General features: G+C 54.9%; 2 protein-coding genes across 2 annotated transcripts in view; both read right to left on the bottom strand.

Moving 5' to 3' along the window:
* MEF2B (myocyte enhancer factor 2B) overlaps nt 1–16,090 on the bottom strand; it is a 16,755-nt gene continuing 665 nt past the window's right edge. The window contains exons 2-9 of the mRNA XM_064480056.1: nt 4,029–4,111; nt 3,298–3,501; nt 2,160–2,294; nt 1,520–1,667; nt 1,214–1,347; nt 1,034–1,127; nt 753–864; nt 1–449 (exon numbers count right to left, since the gene is read on the bottom strand). Of these exons, the coding sequence (XP_064336126.1) occupies nt 224–449; nt 753–864; nt 1,034–1,127; nt 1,214–1,347; nt 1,520–1,667; nt 2,160–2,294; nt 3,298–3,501; nt 4,029–4,111 (1,136 nt within the window). The 3' untranslated portion in view covers nt 1–223. The remainder of the gene's footprint in view (nt 450–752; nt 865–1,033; nt 1,128–1,213; nt 1,348–1,519; nt 1,668–2,159; nt 2,295–3,297; nt 3,502–4,028; nt 4,112–16,090) is intronic.
* BORCS8 (BLOC-1 related complex subunit 8) overlaps nt 4,029–16,090 on the bottom strand; it is a 27,890-nt gene continuing 15,828 nt past the window's right edge. Inside the window, exon 6 of the mRNA XM_064480059.1 lies at nt 4,029–4,111. The gene's annotated coding sequence lies outside the window, so the exon portion shown is untranslated. The remainder of the gene's footprint in view (nt 4,112–16,090) is intronic.

Genomic DNA, 16,090 nt, shown 5'->3' on the forward strand with positions numbered 1-16,090 from the left:
TTTCATCCACGGACGCCACGTGTGTTTTATTGATGGATACACACACAGGAAGGGGGAAGGAGCCCAGAATTGCGAATCTGAACCCAGCCTTCCCCTCTTACAACCACGGAGAGGGTCGCAACTGTTGGGTCTTCTCCAAGGACACAGGGAGAGAGGTTGAGACCCCACATGCCCTCGCTCCGCCTGGCCTGGGGGGCAGGATCGGTGCCACCCCCCGGGCCTACTACCGGGGCCAGCCTTCTGCAGTGGGCAGCCGGCGTAGCGGGGGGCCGGGCCGTAGGGGCTCTGCCAGCGGCCGGGCCAGGAGCAAGGGGTAGGGGAAGGTCTTTGGAAAGTCGCTGGGGCCTCCGGGCACCGGCGAGAGGCGCTCGGACTTGATGCTGACTGGGGGGGTGGGCGGGGAGGCGCCGCGGGCCGGGGGGCCTTCCTCGCCCAGGCTGCGGCCCCCACTGCAAGGAGAGAGAGAGAGAAGGGGGCCCATGAGCTCAGTGAGGAAAAGAAGGAAGTCAAGGAGGTGGCATGGCTTGGGCAAAGATTGGGCAGGAGGACCTTGGGAAAGGAGGGGGCGGCGATCCCTCTTGGGGCCTCCAAAATAGCCGCCCGTCCCCACCAGGACCAGTCGGGAGGGGCAAAGTGCAGAACCAGGAGAAGCCACCAGGGGTCAGCAGTGGCTACGGGCTTCATAAGGTTAGAGGGGCCCCACCCATGAACTCGAACTGGGGGCGGGGCTGGGAGGCAGTCCGGGCACTTACCTGGGCTGGGCGGGGGCGGCCGGGGGACCATCCCCCCTGGAGGGCTGCCAGGGGGCCAGGGTAGGGGGCTGCAGCAAGCCCGGGGGCGGAGGGGGGTCTCCAAGGCCATATTCTGAGGGATAGAAGGAGTAAATTGAGGCCCTGACCTCAGGGATCCCCTTAGTCAAGCCTGACCTACCCCACCTAGTTCTGGTGGTGGGGGGGGAGTATGGACCTCACCTCCCTTCCCAGGCAGGTGTGTGGATGCCTCCCACGGCAGGGCAGGTAGGGGGGGTGCATACCTGGGGGGCCTGCAGGGAGAAAGGGGAAGCTCCCCAGTGGAGGTCCTGGGGTGGCAGTGGAACATGGACTCTGCAGGCTACCATACAGGCCTCTCTGTGGGAAGACAGGGTGAGGGGGAAACTGAGGCACACACCCAGCTCGCCTGCCCCCACAGCTCTCCATACCTTCCCCTGACTCACCGAGGTGCTCAGTCCCCCTCGGGCCCCAGTTAGGCCACCAGGGAGGTCTGGCCTCCGCCCATCTGCTGCCAGGTACAGTGGGGGTGGTGTCTTGCTGGCGAGGTGGCTTGGTGAGAAGAGAGGGTGTGCCAGGCCTGGGGAGCAGGAGAGCCCCAAAGAGAGGGCAGGCGGCCACATCATCTAATGAAGTCTGAGGTCCAGAGTGATGCCCACAGCCAGGCAGTACCAGAGCCAATGTTCCTGCCCTGCAGAGACCCCCTGGGACCTCCACCTCCTCCTCCCCCAGGGCCTATGCCCCATGCTCACCTGGGGGCCCAGCTTTGGGTGCTGCTGGCCGGAATGGGGATGGGCGGCTCTGGGCAGGCACGGCCTCCCCAAGCCCACTGGGGTCACAGCTTGGTGGGGGCAGAGCCCCATATACCATGTCGGGGCTGGGCATAGTGGGGGCTGCTGGCTGAAGGCAGAGAGGATGGGATTGGTTGGAGGAATGTAAGGATGAGGGCATCAAGTCCAAGACAGAAAATCCCAGTGAGTTCAGGGGCCAGCCTCTACCTTCTGGAAGCTCTCACTACTGCTCCAGCTCACCTAATCCCACATGGCTTGAGGAGCCTACATCTGGCTCTGTCGTTCCTTGATAACTCAGCCCAGAATTGAGGCTTCTGACTCATCATAGGGTTCGCCCTAAAGGTGCTTCCCAGGGTGTTTGATGAATCAAATAAATAAAGAAGGAAGGACCTGTCTGCCTGTTGAACTCTTTTCCATCCTTCAAAGTCTCTGCTATAATGCCCAGCCATCCAGAAAGCCTTCCCTGCCCACCCAAGCAAAGATCTGCCCCCAAACTCTAGGCTTTCTGGCCCTAGGTCCCTCTCTCAGTCTTAGCCTCAACCACATAGGCCTAGGAGATGTGGGGAGGGCCCCATTCATGGAAGGGCAGGGAGTCACTTACATAGAGCCGGGGTCGCGGCAAGGCTGGGTCACCCCCGTCACCTGCCAGCCTCCGTAGCTTCTCTCCTGGCCCCTCAAGCCCCTCATCTGGCTCCAGCTCTGGCCCATCGAGGCCCACACCCCTCCGCTTCAGTGTCTGTGGGAAAAAGAGACATCAGGGTGACTCTTCCCTGATCCTAGCCAAGGAACCTGGCTCTACGGGAGAGGGGAGGACCCATCCCTTCCAGTTCTGTGGGCAGGCAGAGCGCGAGGAGAACAGCCTGCTCCAGCCAAATCCCATTGATGAAAAACCCCAGTGAGTTACCACCTAGTAAGTTCCAACTGTGTGTGAGAGAGGGACTGTCCTGCCCTGGGACCAGAGAGGCCCAGGTCACACAGGAGGGACGGAGATCCACCCAGCTCTGCTGGAGTTATCCAAACACTCCTCCTGAATGGGATTCGGTACCTCCACTCTGCACCCATGTGCAGCCTCACAGCCTGGTGTGCAGTCAGTGCTTAATGAATGATGGCACTCAGCACAACTTTGTAGGCTCTCCTAAGCTCCCACCCACCTGGGACCAGTGACCTGCACCCTCCTGGACCTCTGCTTCTCCTTTGCCAGTTTCTCCAAACCCTGTGCCACATTGGGCATCCCAGGTGCAGTCCTAGCCCGCTGCTCTCTTGAGCCCTGTAGCTTTAGCTTCCTGTCTGGAGTAGAGATTTCCACATTCAAATCGACAGTGATCTCACTCCTCCTGGGTAGTGGGTGTGAGGGCTGAACCAGCCAGTGCAGAGGTTCTTTCTCCTGAAGGTACAGCAGCTCAGACAAAAACATTCCTGGACCTCAGTGAGGTCTGTTTGCTTTGCGGTATCTTTTCTTCTCTGTTTCTGTACTCACCAAACGGGGAAGAGGAGCAAATGAGGTGATGTGTGCGAGGGGTGCACAGTGCAGCCCTCAATGCACAATGGTTGATTGTTTTTACTTCTGCTCTCGAGCCAGCTGCCCCTAGACAGGATCCTCCATTACCCCAAACCTGCTTTTATTGGCGGTAAAGCTGAAATGCAACACTCATCTTTCGTGCAAACCAAGAATCCCTAGGCTCTGAGCAAGCAGAGTGTGCTGGGCTTCGTGGGGCCGGGGAGGAGTGTCCCAGGGGTACCTCGAGGATGTCGGTGTTGGTGCGGCTCTCGTGGGGCTCACTGTACTCCGTGTATTTCAGGAGCACACGGTCCATGTCCGTGCTGGCGTACTGGAAGAGGCGGTTGGCGCTGTTGAAGATGATGAGGGCGATCTCACAGTCGCAGAGCACACTCAGTTCATAGGCCTTCTTCATCAGCCCGAACTTCCGCTTGGTAAATGTCACCTGGACCCAGGACCCACAGTTAGGGTGGGAGAAGAAAAGGATGTGGGTTTGTGTGGGGAGACCTGAGGGTGCCTGACTGTTCCCTGAACATACCTCACGATTCCACGCCTTTGCATGTGCTGTTCTTTCTGGCTGTTCTACTCCTTGCATCTCAACCTGGCAAACTCCCATTGATACTTCAAAACCCAGTCCAAATGTCCTCTCCTTTGGGAAGTTTTCCTTGGCCTCCAGGCAGAGCCCACACTCTCACTCTGAGCTTCCCCATTTCTGGGCCTCCCTCTGGTCCAGTGCTTTGAGTTGGGTGTGTTTGTGTTGAGTTCCATCTCCCCTGTGACTGGGGCTCCCATCAACAGGGAGAGTAGGTGAATAAATCATCATGAGAATGAGTAAATGCTACATCTCAACTCCCGATCCTGTATCAAGCCTCCTCATTACCTTGTAGTTCCCCTCAGTGAGGCCTTTGCCCAGGCCATGTCCTCTGCCAAGAATGCCCTTCCCCCAACCATTCTTCTACCCAGGAAACTCACCTGCCGGTTCCTTTGGTCCAGAATGCGGGAGATCTGGATTTTTTTCCTCCCCATTGTCCCTGGCTGGGTGGAGTGACCTTGGTCTAGAGGTTGGGGAGAAGGAGGAGAGAAGAGTGGGGAGGTGGAGAGTGGGGACAGGCACACCAGCCTACCTTCTGGCTGCCCCTGCCCAGTGCTGAGAGGGAGATGAAGGGGTCCCCACCCTTGACCAGCCCAGGATGCAGTAGATGCTCATTGAACACCTTTGGCCCAGGCCTTATAAGGAGAAGGCTGACCAAAGGGAAAAGATTGAGAGGTGCAGATGCTCTCACCTGAGGCTCTAAAGCGAGACAAGCTGGTAATTGTGGGGCCCCCTAGGGCTTCCCTATTTGTGCAGTGGTGATAACAGTGTTGTGCATTGCCAACAATGAATGCTAGAGAGGGTGTGGAGAAAAGGTAACCTTCTTACACTGCTGGTGGGAATGTAAATTGGTGCAGCCACTATGGAAAACAGTATGGAGATTCCTTTAAAAACTAAAAATAGAGTTACTGTATGAAGTTATCGTATGATCTTACAATCCCACTCCTGGGCACATATCCAGATAAAACTCTAATTTGAAAAGATACGTGCACCCCAGTGTTCATAGCAGCACTATTTACATCAGCCAAGACATGGAAACAACCTAAATGACTATCGACAGATGACAGGATAAAGACGATATGATATATATATATACATACATATACATACACACACACATACATATACATACACACACACAATGGAATACCACTCAGCCATTAAAAATGAATTAATGCCATTTGCAACAACATGGAATGCACCTTGAGATTATCATTCTCAGCGAAGTCAGTTAGACAGAGACAGACAAATATCATGTGATATCACTTATATGTGGAATATAAAAAAAATGATACAAGTGAACTTATTTACAAAACAAAGACAGACTCACAGACGTAGATAAAAAACTTATGGTTACCAAAGGGGAAAGGGAGGGGAAGGGATAAATTAGGAGTGAGATTAGCAGATACAAACTACTATATATAAAATAGATAAACAAGGTCCAAGTGTAGAGCACAGAGAACTATATTCAATAGCTTGTAATAACCTATAATGAAAAAGAATATGAAAAAGGATATATATATATATATATGGATATATATATATATATATATATATATATATATATATATATATATATAACTGAATCACTTTGCTGTACACCAGAAACTAACACAACATTGTAAATCAACTATACTTCAATTTAAAAACATAGTGTTGTGCACTGCCCAATGCTCTTGGCGGGTAAAACGAGCTAACCCACATAGGGCATCCAGGTCTGCCCAGAACACAGCAGGTGCCACTTATGCGCTGCTGTTACGAACATAGACAACAGCCTAAAAGCCCTTCACAGGCCGGGCTGGAGGCTGAGCTAATGCCGGCACCCAGCGGTGCTCAGTGATCCTGAGACACTGAAAGTGAGCCTGGTCCACACACCGAACACCTTTTAACTTGTGCAATCCCACAATAGCCCTCCAATGAACAAGGCTGAGGGCTGTGGTTACCAGAAAACACACGTTAAAAATATATAAAACATATATTTAAAAAATTGCATTGAGAGTGGAAAAAAGACTCGAAGGAAATGCTCATGCTGGGAGTCACCGCTGGGTGGAAATTTACGGGTGAGTTTTTTCCCCGTTTTTAAAAATTGAGATGCCAGTCACATAACATTCACCATTTTAAAGTGTGTGATTGAGTGGCATTTAGAGCATTCACGACATTGTGCAGCCATCACCTCTGCCTAGTTCTGGAAACTTTCATCCTCCCAAAAGTAACCCCCAGACCCAGGAGCAGTCACTCCCCATCTCTCTCCTTCAGCCCCTGGCAACCATAATCTGCTTTCTGTCTCTGTGGGATTTGCCTATTCTCGATGCTTCTTGTAAATGGAATCATATAATGTGTGGCCTTTTTGTCTTTTTTCTTTCTTTCTGATAATTGAAATTTTCTAACTTTTCTCCCTCAGTGATTATAGATTTCTTTTTTAAAAATTTGGAGGGGAGAACATAACAGAAACCCCAACCCCTGCCCCACTTTCCAGCAGGAGGAGGGGGAATGCCTTGGAAAGACTTTAGGCTTGGAGCCTTCAGACTGGGGGGCTTTGGGCCCAGGGCAACTGGGGAGAAACCCTGGACCCTCCTCATGGGGATCTCGAATCTCCCTGGCGGGGGCCCCATGGGTAAAAATGAACAGCTCAGTGAGGACAGCATATCCCCAAGACAGGGTCCAGGCCTTTCCCCATGGCCCCCATGCAGGGCTCCTCGGAACCAAGGAATCATATTGCCAGTCCTGCAGCACCCACCTCGCCATACAGATGGCCACCTCGTGGCCCCCAGGACCTGAGACCCACCTCTGCCAACTCTACGACCACACTCCACCTCTCAGCCCTCCCCTGTCACAGGTGACTGGGATCACGCCACAGGCTTGCCCAGGGTGAAGTGGGTCTGAACTCAGGTCCCAGCCAGCCTCTGACCAGATGGACAGTCCTCAGCAAGGGAAGCCTCTCCCTTGGCCTCACTTTGCTGTTCTGTGAATGGGGTGGGCATGAAATGCCCAGTACCCAGAACAAGGCCTGGGGATGAGTTCTTGGGAAGCGTAGGGAAATGCAGGCCTGGCTGGAAGTAGCCATGCCTGCTTCCCAGACCCCAGCCCATCATTTGCAGCCCGCTATGTGACCGCAGGCACACCCTCCACCTTCTCGGGCTGGATCTCTGAGCGGTCACGATGAGGCAGCGCCCAGGCTGATGGAAGCCCCCACCTTAGCCCCACAGCTCCAGCTTGACTTGCTAAATTTAACCTCTGGGGCTAATTTTAATCCCCGGCCGGAATCAGGCTAGTTCCCACGGCTGGGATGCATTAGCCCCTCCCCGACGGGTCCCTGGGGACAGGAGGAGGGCACTGGCCCGGAGGTCTCCATGCCAAGATGACTCCGGAAATGCCCCCCACGCCTGGGGTCCCATGGGAACATGGGACTAGGACATGAGTCTCTGGGCCTGGAAGATCCAACCCTTGCCCCTTCTCCATCTGTCCCCATATCAGAAAAGGACATCCTGGCCAGGGCAGGGTTCACATAATGGGGGAGCACCAAGAGCTAGAAGGTCAGAGGAGGGTCTCTCTGAACTGAGACCCAAGAGTCAAGACAGGAAGTAAGTTCCAGGCAGAAGGAACGGCAGGTACAAAGGCCCTGAGGAGGGAGGGGACTCATCAACAAGGCTGGAGTGAGGAGGATGGGGAGAGGATGCTGATGCAGGGACAATCTGGGTCCTCTGAGCTGCTGGGAGAGCTGTGGGTTTTGGTCTAAGAGCAATGGAGAGCCATGAAGGGTGGGGTTTGGGTAAGAAGGGATGGGGTTTGATTCATCATTGTAAAACTTGGCCATGGCCATGGCTGCCACGGGGAGCAAGACTGCTGGAGGCAGGGATAGAGATAACAGGAGACTGGAGGGAGGCCAAGGCTGTGTCCGTCTGGGCAGAGTTGGGGGTGAGGCCCCTCTGTACTTGGCCTGCACCATGCACCTTAAGTCACTGTTCTCCAGGGCTCCTTGGGTCCTCCAGCAGCTACCAGAGCCTCTGCCACCCCTGGAGCCAGGCCTGAAAGGCGCAGATGGGCTCATGCAGGGGTTTGACTCTTCTGACCCTTGGTGACCTTGGAATTCCCAATCCTCACCCAGGAACCAAAGTCATTCCCAGCGCTGGCCTTTGAGGGATTTACCCACCACACGGTTCTGATCATGCCCCTCCTGTTCACAACTCTTCATGGCTCCTCACTGTCCTCAGGAAAAAAAGGAAGTCTCAGCCCCCAACCTGGCATTCGGGGTCGTGCCCCAATCAGCCCTTGCCTACCTTTCTTTACCTTTAACAAAATGTCTCTGCCTAAAAAGTCCCTTTGCCTCTTCTGTACCTGGCCAACTCCTATTCACACTTCAAAGCCCAGCTCAAAAAATCAATTCTTCCAGGAAGCCTCCTCTGCCCTCACTCTGGACTCCCACAGCCCCTGTCCTGCCCTTCCAGCTCTGACCCTGCGGGCCTGGGGGTGCTGTATATCCAGCTCTCCCTCTCCCCCAGACTGGAAGTCCCTCAGGACCAGACACAGGGGTGACAGGGAAGACCTGGTAAATGGAGCAGGTCAAGAGGGACACGTCTGAACTCCCCCCAGCTTCCCTCAACAACTTCCTCTCAGACTCCCCCAGCTGACTCCTTACCCAGAAATACACGCGCATGCAAATCCAGCCACGCAGCGTTGCCCTGCCTCAGGCCCAGGTGTAAAGGGTCAGCCAAGGAATGCGGAGGCGGAAGGCCCAGGGTGTGCATATATATTTGTACTCACATGCAAATCCCCACCCTGAGCCGCAGACAGACCTGGCGGCCCGTTCTCCAGATGTTGGCGTGATCGGAACTGCTGGGGGGAGGTGGCAGTGCGTGCTAAATGTGCAGGGCACGAGGGAGAGGCTGGGGTTGGGGGAGGCTGAGGTTGGGGGAGGCTTCTTCTGTGCACATATTTCCCCTACCCCCACCAATGTCCAGGTAGAAAGCAGAGAGCTTGTGGCATTGGCTCAGCAGAGAGGCAGAGAGATGGACCCAATGATCTGGGAACAGAGCAGGGAAGAACAGTCAGGAGAAATCCAAGAGGGCATCTCCAAAGAGGAAGCACATAGTTGGGCCTCAGTGGAAAGACTTGACAGGGGTCTGAGCAGATGGGGCCAAGAGTCCAGTATCTCCTCACCCCTTTCTTTGCACCTCCTACTTAGCATTTATCAAGCATCAACCACGTACCAAACATTGCGAGAAACTCACCTGAAAAGACATAGAAAGCTTAAATAGACCAATGACCATAGAAAATTAGAAAAGTGATTCGAGACCTACTATTAAAAGGGCAACATTCTTTGAATGGCCTCAGACCTTTGAAAACAATGGGAACTGCCTAAGTCATGATCTCTCTGAAGAGGTGACATTTGAACCGAGACTTGAAGCACAAGAGGGACATAGCCAAGCAAAGGAAGAGTCAGTCTGAGGACTATCTGAGGAAAGAGTGTTCCTGGCAGGGGGAATTGCATGGGTAAAGGCCCAGAGTGATCATCAGTTTGGCATCTTGAAAAAAGCAAAGATGTCTGTGTGGCTGGATAGCGTGAGCAAGGGGGAGACGGAAGGGGGATGGTGGTGGAGACAGTTGTGGGGTTTGGACCATGTAGGTCGTCGTGGGCCACAGTGAAGAGTGTGGGCTTTTTCTGAGGGCAAGAGGGATCCATGGAGAGTTTGGGGGCAGGGGAGGGTCAGAATGGGATTTAACAGTTTGCAAATCCCCTTGTACTTTCACGCATTGCTGGTGGGAGGGGAAACAGGTAGAGCCCCTCTGGAAAACTCTCCAGCATCTACTAAAGCGGAACACACATCTGCCCTCTGACCCAGCAACCCTCCCCTCAGTATTCACCTAAATGGGTCCATGTTTTACCAAAGGACACAGACAAGAATGTTCTCAGCAGCTTCGTTTGTCATAGCCCTGAACTGGAAATGACCCAAATGCTCTCCATTCAAGAATTGGTAAATACTTTCTGGTAGGTTCCATGGCAGACGGACTATATACAGCACAGGAAAAGGATGCATTCCAGCTCCACGCAACTACACAGGTGAATCTCCCAGACCTTGTGCCGATTCAACAACATTGGGCTTCATAAAGGGGACACAACATGTGATTCCATCTGTGTGAAGTTCCAGAACAGACAAAGCTCACGTACAGTGACTATCAGCACAGTGGCCCCGACAAGCAGACACTATAACAGCACAGCGGGAGTCTCAGGGCTGGGGTGTTCCGGTCCCTGATCCAGGGCCTGGGTACACAAGTGTATTTAGCTTGTGCAAACTTTTTAGCCCTACTCCAATCATCTTTGCATTTTTCTCTGAGATTTATCTCAACCAAAAGATTTTTTTTAAAAACTCCCCTCTGTTCCTGGCTGCCGTGAGGAGCAGCGCCTGTCTGGGCAGGAGTGAGGTGACAGGGAGAGGCTGGGGCAGGTGTCCTGGTGGGAGATGTGGGGCCTGAACTGGGATGGGGGCCGCAGGCAGGCTGAAACAGATGGACTGTTTGGTGACGAAGGGGACAGGACATGCTAGTGGCATATGCCTGGGGTTTGGAAGGTGCTTGGGGTTTTAGACCTGAGCACTGTTCAGGGGAAAAGTGGGGGGATGAAGGAAGATTTCTTGAATGCCTGGAGCATTATAAACTCTCTTAGGTGATACCTGTGGTCAGTAAATTCATCAACAAACACCCCTGGGGTTCTTCAGGCCATGACTGTCTCCTCTCTCTAAGATGCCTTTCTTGGAATTGGAGGTGGGGGGCTGGAAGGAATCCCACCCTCTCCTTGACCCTTCACTGCTGGCCTCTCTCCATGGAAGGACTCCATTTTCTTGCCTGTAAATGGAAGTGAGAATTCTCCCACCAGCTGGGGAGGAGGGGGCAGTGGAGGGGGTTCTATGGACCTTGTCTTCTGGCCTCCCATTAGCCAGAAGGAAGAGGGGCCTTGGAACTGGGGATGCTGAGTCAACATGCCATGTTGCAAGACCCCGGTGACAGTCACTGCGACATGCTGGACGACAGCAAACCCCCATTTCCTCCTCTATAAAATGGGTCACAGCATCCTGATCTCAAAGGTTTTGCCATGAGGCTGTGAGAGAAAAGACCAGGAACAGTCAAGTTCCTCTTCTAGGCTCCCAGTGGGGCTTTAATGGAGGGCCAAGTGGCAGAGTCACGCTGCCAGACCCTTGAGCCCAGAGGCCTCAGCTTGGTGGGGGACCCAGGCCGGGAAAGGAGAGGGGGAAAGGAGAAGTGAGAGGCAGGTGGGTGGTGGGGGGGAGGTGAGGGCCTGCGGGACGCGGCGAAGCGGGGAGGGGGCGCTGCTCCTGGGCGCTGCAGCAAATCAGGCCTGAGGCCCCGCCTCACGCAACCCAGGCGGTGGTTTCATCACCTGCTCCCCAAGTACCTCATTACAGGCGACAGGAAGAGCCCCTTGGAAAGTCGGGACCCCCCCTCCCCTCTCTTGAGGGCTCAAGCAGCTCCGACCCCAGCTGCTGGCGACCCTCCCCCACCCCAGCCGGGGCCCCTGAGCCGCCTCTTCCCCTGGGGGCCTAGGGAGATGGTGGCCCAGGTGGGGGGGCACTGTAGGTGACCTAGGGGCTGGCTCAGCCCACAGCAGCCCCTCACCTGCCCTAGGGAGAGGGCGGGCTCTGGCAGTGACTCCTGTGTGGCCAAATTTCTCCAGGCCTGTTTCTTACCCCAGAATATGAGGAGTGGGGGGCACATCCCTGAGCTGGGGAGTGCTCTACAGTAGGTGCTCTGGAAGTGGCATATCTCTCCTTCCCTATGCGGGTGGCTTTTGTAATCACTGGGCCCTGACCTGTCCCAGAAGGTCTTGGGGTCACTTCTCCCCAGCCCTGAGTGCCCAGCTCAGAGGGCCCCCTGCAGATCCAGGAAGGGTGCTGGGGCAGGGGGGCCAGGGAGAAGCCCTTTCCTCATATGTACAGTTGGGGGTGAGTTTGGGAGATTCTGCTCACAGGGAGATCCTCAAACACATGCATCACCCCAAACACACATGGATCCCTGCATACATGAGTCCCCAAAACACATGTAGTGCATGATACATGTAGACCCCTCCCAGACTCACACGGCTCTCCAAACACACATATCCCAAAACACACTCAGGTCCCCCTGCACACGCGGATGCCCAATTACCTGCAGACCCCCCGAGACACACACAGAGCCCCCAACACGCCAATCCCCCAAATGCCCACAGACCTCCCAACACATGCAGATGCCCCCAAACAGACCAGCTCCCCCACAACATGCAAACCCCCTAGACACAAGCAGATCTCCCCAAATCTGTGCTGGTCCTCCCATTACATGCAGGCCCCCAGACACAGGTAGGGCCTCCCTCCCCTGCAGTGGTTTTGCCCATCCTCTGGCTTCCTGAGGCAGGATGGGAGCACCCCCTGGGGGAGAGATGTGGGCTGGGGGGTGGGGGTCCTGAGGGTGAGGTGCCAGGGTGATGATCTCAGGGACCCCCATATATGGACCGTGCATGGGGACCACAGGCTACGTTGGTACAGGTGGCAGGGGATCATGGGGATCTGTGGGGTATTTCTGGAGACCGTGGGGGTCTGCGGGTGGGGTGTGTTACCCTCATGTGGCTCTGAATCCTAAAAACCCAGAATGTTCCAGCTGGAGAAGGTCCTTGGGGGGTCCCTTTGTGCATAGGTCTCTCTGGCATCCATGGGGAAACTGAGGCCCAGTGGGGGACCTTCAGACCTTCCTCCACAGACCCCTCCTTGGAGGGACCTGCCATGTGTGGCCATGTGCTGAGAGGTACGTGGGCCTGGCTGTGACTGTGGGTCTGGCTAGACCAGTATTCATATACTGGCTCCACTCTACACTCAGTGCCTGACACATTCCGAGTCTCAGTCTCCCTACTTGTACCATGGCCCCCTGGGGCTCCTCAGGCATCCATTCACCCGCCCCTCCTCTTTAGGGAGGCTTCATCTACTGGCAAATTTCCAGCTCACCTTCTGCCCCTTTCCAGACACCTGAAACACCCCCCAGACAGACCTGCCGCTTTCCCATCGCCAGGCCTTTGCCTGTGCTGCGCCCTCTCCCTGAAACACCCTTCTCAGACTCACCCAGGTCTGAGAAGCTGCTACACATCCTTCGAGGCTGGGCAAAAATCTCTCTCCCCAGAGGTGCGTATTTCCCCAGATCAGACTTCTCTCTCCCTGTGGCACTTAGTTCTACCAGATATTTTCTGTGCTTCTATGCTACTTTCTTTGATGATCATGTCGCCCTACTAGGATGTCGGCTCTATGAGGCCAGGGATGGAGGCTTCCCTACACCCGGCACACAGTAGGCTGGCAACCACCTTTCCTTGAATGAATGAGCAAACAACTGCTTAACAAACGGAAGAAACATTGGCAACTGGTTTAGTTTTCCTTTTAACACTTCATGGCTCACAAAACAAATATGAGGCCCTGTCTGGTCACCAGTTTGAGACCCCTGCTCTCAACAGTCAAAAGCACACCAGCCAACTGGATGGTGCTCACACTTCTCTCAGGCCAAGGGGCTGACCCTGTGAAGGTTCCAGCGCCCATCTCAGAAGGAAACTGTCATAAGGACATGCAGTACCCGGCTGCCCTCCCTGTCCACTGCCAACAGAGGCTCACCGCCCCATCCCACCTCCCATACGGCCTGGGACCCCTACCCCTGGGGCTGGGGGAGACTCCCCAATCTGCCATCTCACACAGATCAGAGCCCTGGGCCACCCAAGACCCTCAGTGATGTCCCCTAAGCTGCAGTGGCAGCTGCAGGAACAGCCCAAAGTTTATCTCTCTTTGTTCCAGAGAAAGATCTCCCTGTAGGGCCCCAGAAATTCATCCCCAGAGGTCCAGGCCTCCCTGCTTGGGAAATTAGCACATCTGTCAGCACTGGGCAGAAAGGACTCGGCCCATAGCCCAGCAGACCCAAGACATGGCCAGTGGGGAACCTAAGATGGGGCCTTTGGGGCATCCCTGGTCCCCACTTTCTTCTCCCAGAAATGTCTGGGAGCTTAGCAAGGTGCCAGGGATACAAGGACAGGGAGTGGAGAGATCCAGCCTGGACTTCCCCATTGCCCAGTCTGGTTGGGGAGACAGACACATAACTGTGTCAGGGACAGAGGCCTCTGATGAAGAAATTCAATAGGGGGAGGCAGTGGGGAGGGGTGGCAGGGAGGGAGCTGCTTTGGACAAAGAGGCCAGAAGGGGCTTTCTGAAAAGGGAACCTCAAGGATGAAAGGAGACCAGCCACAAAGGGATGTGGGTGAGAGATTGCCTGGTGGAAGGTATGGCAGATGCAAAGTCTCTGAGGTGGAAACATGCTCAGTGGGTTCCAGGTATGGGGGTGGCTGGTATGGCTGGGTATGGATGGGTGAGCAGGGGGCATCTGGAGACAGAAGAGGGCAGGGAGACCACAAGGGGCCTAAGAGATCAGGTAAGAGAGTGGGCTATAGAGCAGTGGGGAGCCATGGAGGGTGTATGAGCAGGGGAGGGAGGGCTGTGGCATGATTCAGGGTTTTCAGAAGACCCTGTGGCTGCTGTGGGGAGAAGTCCTATGGGAGCAGGAGGCCAGGACGGCATCCAGCGGGAGATGGCAGAGTCTTTGGTTGTGGAAACTGAATAGAGGCAGACCTGTGCCCACAGCAGTGACTCGTTATGACAACCTGCTTGGATTGTTCCCTTCCAAGGACTCTACTTCAACCTCCAGTGAACGTGAACCTGGAGGAGATCAGGACAGAGAAGCTGAAAGGCCTGAGACTGCTTGGCCCCATGGGGAGCGGGCGGTGAGGGTGGGCCTGGATGGGGCTCAGAGGCACGTCCACTCGATCATAGTTCAGATGGCACCTCTTGTTGTTGAGTGCCTACTGTCTGCCCGGGCCCACGCTCCACCTCATTTACACACAGGACCAGCCTGACTCAGATAGCCCAGTGAAGCGGAGACAGCTGACCCGGTTCTACTACACAGGAGGAAGCGGGCTTCTCCCCAGAGCCACTCGGCAGGACCCCAGATCCTCACTCAAGCGTGGGCGTGTACCCCAGGGTTGTCCGGCTGCACCCCTAACTCACCCTCCCCGCTGCCCAGTCTAGAAAGTAGGCCTGGGCATCAATGGGGTCCAAGACACTCATTCTTGGGTCACCTGGGGGCAACAGGCCGCCTCACAAGCCCCTAAGATGCAGGCCTAGGGAAGCCCTTGTGGGGGCTGAGAAATGGGACCCAACCTCTGTGTACACCCCATGCGGATTCATGGGCCAGGGCTGGGGTGACCTCTCTGACCCCAAATGGGATCCCAGGCATATGATAAATCCTCTCCGACAAATGACATCTGTCTCCATGTGCATATGTGCCTCGAATCTTCCGGAAGGTCAGACCCCCAACATGTCTACACTCATTGCATCTAAGTTGAGGTGACAAATTATTTTCATTCCCTTTCTCCTCTAATTTGCATTCTCCAGATGTCTTCCTGGTTGGGTAATGATTTAATGAAATAAATCATTAGTTGGAGATGGGAAGTAAGATTGGGCTCTACTTGCTTTCAGGTCACAGGAGCAGCCAGAGAGCTCAGAAAGGGGCAGGGATCTGTCTGAGGGGAGAGAGGAAGTTGGGGCTCCTCATTCCTGGCTTTTGTTCTCTTAGGAACTGAGGGGCAGCCGTGTCTCCACCTGGCCTCAGTTTTCCCTCCTGCCAAGTGGCAGCTTCAGACCAGATAACCAGTTTCCAGCTCTTGCAGGTGAGACCCCAGGACCCTAAATGTCCCCAAATTCCATTCCCTGGAGGCCAAGATTCACTCCTTGACTCAGACAGGTGGTGGAAGGCAGGTATGGGGACAGGAGGGAGCGAGGCTGACTTCTCCCAAAGCCCCTTTGACCTTTGGAATCAAACCCCACACATTTGTCCTTTCAAGTCTAAATACCTTTTTGAACCCCATTTTCTTCACCCCAAGAGCCTGAGAGTTCTCATCCCTGGATGCCAAATCCAGAGGTCCTGACCATCCCCAGTGAGGATTCTCAGCAAAGCCAGGCATGAGGCCTCAGCTATTCCTGACTTCCTGGGTATGAAGCTTGGGGACAGGGAATAGCCAGGGACCCCAGTTGGTGACATCTGCTGCCCTGGACTCTGAGAGGCAGAGGGTGGAGACCATGACCATGAAAGTTAAGCAGCCACCAGCTTGTCATGTGCTGACTCTCAGAGGGCTATGACTATTGTTCCCATACCCATGTCCCAGATGGGGACACTGAGTCATGGGGAGGGGGTGGCCCAGGCAGCTGTGGTCTCCCACTCAGGGCTCCGTGCCCACTGCCCTGCCCCCAGCTACACAGGTACCCTGAGTGCCCAGCTGAGGCCCCACATTTGCTGTATGAAGTGCAGGCCCCATGGGTGGGTGAAGGTCATGGTGGTCACAGGCACATGTGGATGTCATGCCACATGCAGGCCTGGG

The sequence above is a fragment of the Camelus dromedarius genome, chromosome 27 (genome assembly GCF_036321535.1).
Source record: "Camelus dromedarius isolate mCamDro1 chromosome 27, mCamDro1.pat, whole genome shotgun sequence".
Taxonomy (NCBI): domain Eukaryota; kingdom Metazoa; phylum Chordata; class Mammalia; order Artiodactyla; family Camelidae; genus Camelus; species Camelus dromedarius.